The 5,370-nt window shown below is 30.5% G+C and overlaps 1 protein-coding gene across 1 annotated transcript; it reads left to right on the top strand.

Moving 5' to 3' along the window:
* The first annotated feature begins 3,373 nt into the window (after positions 1 to 3,373).
* Positions 3,374 to 4,228, top strand: LOC128700922 (zinc finger protein 436-like). Its single transcript, XM_070094232.1, has one exon. The coding sequence runs from the start codon at positions 3,434 to 3,436 to the stop codon at positions 4,121 to 4,123; it is 690 nt and encodes a 229-aa protein (XP_069950333.1). The 5' UTR covers positions 3,374 to 3,433; the 3' UTR covers positions 4,124 to 4,228.
* Positions 4,229 to 5,370: the final 1,142 nt, after the last annotated feature.

The raw sequence follows: 5,370 nt of genomic DNA on the forward strand, positions 1-5,370 counted from the left end.
CTATAATACTGTACTAATGTTAATATAACACCGTACATGTATTATCAACATGTTTTACACTAAAATTTATTACCTCTTAACAGCTTAATAGCTTACATAAATATTTGTTTATTGTCTTTATAAAACCTAAGTATTGAGTTTTATTAAAGTCTGTAAATTATTTTGTAATATATTTTTTATAGTCTAAAAAGTCAGTAATTTATCAACCATTATGAAGTAATAACAAAGGCAACTAAATATGTTATGATAACAGTTTTTGTAAATATAGTACACAGAACTATAAGGTTTAGGAATTATATTTATTGACTGCTGGAAAAATATTGTAATATATCATCTGTTAATTTCTTCCATTAATGACTGTGGGTAAGATATTATATCATCTATATTTGTCCTCTCTACTTCAAGTATTTTATCTTCCATTAATGACTGTGGGTAAGATATTATATCATCTATATTGTCCTCTCTACTTCAAGTATTTTATCTTCCATTAATGACTGTGGGTAAGATATTATATCATCTATATTGTCCTCTCTACTTCAAGTATTTTATCTTCCATTAATGACTGTGGGTAAGATATTATATCATCTATATTGTCCTCTCTACTTCAAGTATTTTATCTTCCATTAATGACTGTGGGTAAGATATTATATCATCTATTTTGTCCTCTCTACTTCAAGTATTTTATCTTCCATTAATGACTGTGGGTAAGATATTATATCATCTATTTTGTCCTCTCTACTTCAAGTATTTTATCTTCCATTAATGACTGTGGGTAAGATATTATATCATCTATTTTGTCCTCTCTACTTCAAGTATTTTATCTTCCATTAATGACTGTGGGTAAGATATTATATCATCCCTCTCTACTTACTTCAAGTATTTTATCTTCCATTAATGACTGTGGGTAAGATATTATATCATCTATTTTGTCCTCTCTACTTCAAGTATTTTATCTTCCATTAATGACTGTGGGTAAGATATTATATCATCTATTTTGTCCTCTCTACTTCAAGTATTTTTTCTTCACATTTTCATCTTCCTCATTATTGGTAGATGTCTTTATTAACTTACTGACAACATAGAAAATATTTTTTATTATATTTTCCTACATATATTTCAGTAGTGTTTTTATTATTATCTTTAAGTTTACCTTCCTCAGAAGTGTTCTGTAGTTAACACATAAACTGTCTACATCCCTCATATTGAAACACCTTCAGTGTCAATACATTTTTCAAATTATTAAAATTATTTTGTCATCTGAAAGGATAAAGAATCTTATCATAAGGTAATAATGATGCCAGAAAAATCAAGTTATACAGGCTAGAAGTTGGGCAAAATAACAGGAATTTCATTAATTTGTTGCTTGTTTTAGGCCAGTTTCAGTGCTCAGATGTTTTGCTAGTATATCTTCCTCACTATAAATTTATTGCTAAAATTTGTTCATTTGACTATTAAAACATATCCTCTTAAGGACTCTGAATTTGGAATTTTGCCAATTTTACAAAATTTAAAACAAATTTTGGTTTAAAAGCACTGCAGGAGTTCTTGCCTCTAAAGTACCTTTCCACTTTATCAATAATAATACCTCCAGGCTTCTCATATACAACACTTGACTTTCATTATAATCCTTCATTACACACAAAAATTCAGTGCTTTATTTTTCTTGTATCATAATTGCCTAAAATAATAATTTCTGTCATTTTTAAGGTCTATTTCTCCCATTTTTTTTTTCCTGATTTAAGTAATTTTCTAGTTTTTCTATTGGTGCTATAGTCTAAAACAAACCAAAAATGGCCTAAAATTTTTATTTTAATTGAAACACAGAGATAAAGTTTAGCTGTTACCATAATGCCCTGTGTGGCAGGATTATTTTTATTCTGTGCACACTCACCACACAAACACATTTTCTTATGTCTAGACAAAACTTGTTGCTCGGCATATTTAAGGCATCTGTGAATTAAAAATGGTAGTAGTGAACACTGCTATGATGTATAATATGCAGATATTAAAGGTGTGTGCTATTGTTAATGTATACATTTTTGATATGTGCTGTTATTTATATATTTACCAATGATGTGTCCAGCTGGTATTGTATACCCTCATGTTGATGTTGTATGTTGTTTTAATGTATTATCTCATGATGTGTGTGATAGTTGATGAATATACTCATGTTGATGTAGTTTACTCATACAAATAAAAAGAGATAACAGTATTACTAAGAAAGAATATATTGATTACTTGATTATTTACAGTTTATATAAAGTAATAAAACACTTATGATATATTCAATGAATTATTTAGACTTGTACCAATACATTGATTATTATTCCATTTATTTAGAGTTTATATTAAGTTTTTGGATATTAGCTGCAAAAAAAAAAAAAGGATGTCAGGTTCATATTTACAATATAAGTTGGTAAATAATGTTTAATTTAAGTATAATTAAATAATGTTCTTTAAAAAAAATTCTACACATTAGGTAATTTGAACAATAATCAAGAGACATTAATCATGTATAAGAAAACAATATGTATAAATGACCTTTTCTACAGTATTATTTTAGGAGAACTTTTAAATAACATGTAATATGCAAGAGTTTGATAAGCAAATTATATAATAGCTGTATTCATTATTAAAGTGACTTGACAGGTAAGTAACAAAATGCAGTGTATGAAAGTTCCTTCAAGTAATAACACTTATCAGTGTTCAGAGTGTTTGAAAGACTTTTCACGTAAATCACATCTAATAAGACACATGGGAGTTCAATAACAAGAAAAACCATATCAGTTTTCAGAGTGTTTGAAAGACTTTTCACAAAAATCACATCTATTACAACACATGACAGTTCATTCACAAGAAAAGCCATATCAGTGTTCAGAGTGTTTCAAAGACTTTTCACGTAAATCACATCTAATAAGACACATGAGAGTTCATTCACAAGAAAAACCATATCAGTGTTCAGAGTGTTTGAAAGACTTTTCACAAAAAACAAATTTAATAAAACACATGAGAGTTCATTCACAAGAAAAACCATATCAGTGTTCAGAATGTTTGAAAGACTTTTCACAAAAATCACATTTAATAAAACACATGAGTGTTCATTCACAAGAAAAACCATATCAGTGTTCAGAGTGTTTGAAAGACTTTTCATGTAAATCACATCTAATAAGACACATGAGAGTTCATTCACAAGAAAAACCATATCAGTGTTCAGAATGTTTGAAAGACTTTTCACAAAAATCACATTTAATAAAACACATGAGTGTTCATTCACAAGAAAAACCATATCAGTGTTCAGAGTGTTTGAAAAACTTTAATAAGACACATGAGAGTTCACACATCTAATAAGACACACGAGAGTTCACAAGAAAAACCATATCAGTGTTCAAAGTGTTTGAAAAACTTTTCATGTAAGTCATATCTAATAAGACACATGAGAGTTCATTCACAAGAAAAACCATATCAGTGTTCAGAGTGTTTGAAAGACTTTTCACAAAAATCACATTTAATAAAACATATGAGTGTTCATTCACAAGAAAAACCATATCAGTGTTCAGAGTGTTTGAAAAACTTTTCATGTAAATCACATCTAATACAACACATGAGAGTTCATTCACAAGAAAAACCATATCAGTGTTCAGAGTGTTTGAAAGACTTTAAACAAAAATCACATTTAATAGAACACATGAGTGTTCATTCACAAGAAAAACCATATCAGTGTTCAGAGTGTTTGAAAGACTTTTCACGAAAATCACATTTAGTAAAACACATCAGAGTTCATTCACAAGAAAAACCATATCAGTGTTCAGAATGTTTGAAAGACTTTTCACAAAAATCACATTTAATAAAACACATGAGTGTTCATTCACAAGAAAAACCATATCAGTGTTCAGAGTGTTTGAAAGACTTTTCACAAAAAACAAATTTAATAAAACACATGAGAGTTCATTCACAAGAAAAACCATATCAGTGTTCAGAATGTTTGAAAGACTTTTCACAAAAATCACATTTAATAAAACACATGAGTGTTCATTCACAAGAAAAACCATATCAGTGTTCAGAGTGTTTGAAAGACTTTTCATATAAATCAAGTGTAATAAGACACATGAGAGTTCATTCATAAGATAAACCATATCAGTGTTCAGAGTGTTTGAAAGACTTTCTCTCTAAATCAGATCTAATAAGACACATGAGAGTCCATTCACAAAATAAATCATATCAATGTTCACTCTGTTTCTAATATTTTTCACAAAAATCACATGTACTATAACGTATGATATTTCATTCACAAGAAAAACCATATCACTGTTTAAAAGACTTCTCCCAAAAAAATAATTCTAGTACTATACATGAGAGTTCATTCAGTATAGAAGCCTACCAGGCCCATGGCCTGGTATGCTATTCTGTGGCTTATACTGCAACTCTAAGCTAGATCCCCTTCATCACCAATGTTTATGTTCATGCCTTGGTCCTTTCATCCTCTGTTGAAAGCCTCTATGCTGAGGCGAATGTTCCTTCCTTAGCTGATTATGAGGATGCTTATTGCTGTCATTATTTTTTCAGTGCATATGAACTTCGTTTTCCTTCTATGTATAGGTTGGTCTCCAGGGTTAGTAGTGGTCCATTATTTGATCAGTGCCTCTGCTTATTCTGTCCATTTTCTCTTAATCTTCACTTGCTCAGGTCTTCTCTCCAGTTCCCTCCCTTGTATATTCATGTAGCATCTGCCTTTTCCCTTCCCTCTTGGGAAGTTCCAACAGTTGTGTCTGTTCTCCTCTACTGCTGTGTGCTAAAGGTCTCATACCTACAACTGTTTCTTGCTCTCTTTTTCTTGATCACTTCTAGTCTCATGCTTGTGCCGTTGGCATTTATACATCTGGTTTTAAATCTTCTGATGGCGTTGGGTTCATGGCAATGTCCCTGATGATGATGTTTGGGGTCATATGTTAGACTTGGCTAGTATTTTTACAGGCGAGTTGTATGTCATTGTTATGACCAAGGTCATAATGAGATTAATTTATGTTTTGTCCACTTAATATTATACTTGGGGTTTCTTTAATATTAGTTAAAGATTCCACTAGTTTATAATATTATCTGGTTTAGGAATATACCCGGGTATTACGTGTATATATATTTGTGTATTTTGAGTAATGTGTTAGATAGGTAGGTAATAGCTGGCTAAGAGTTGAAATAAGGTATGTCCTTGGAGGGTAGTTTAGTCTGCTCTCCCCTTTGGGGAGTTGATGTCATGTAGGGATTAACTGTGTTAGTTCAGTTCGCTCTCTCTGCTGACTCAGTGTGCATTGACTTAGCTACCCCTCTAGTACTTCACCTTATTCTCACTTGGATAAAGAATTTTGTTGTAGAAAC

The sequence above is a fragment of the Cherax quadricarinatus genome, chromosome 44, assembly GCF_038502225.1.
Source record: "Cherax quadricarinatus isolate ZL_2023a chromosome 44, ASM3850222v1, whole genome shotgun sequence".
Lineage (NCBI taxonomy): Eukaryota > Metazoa > Arthropoda > Malacostraca > Decapoda > Parastacidae > Cherax > Cherax quadricarinatus.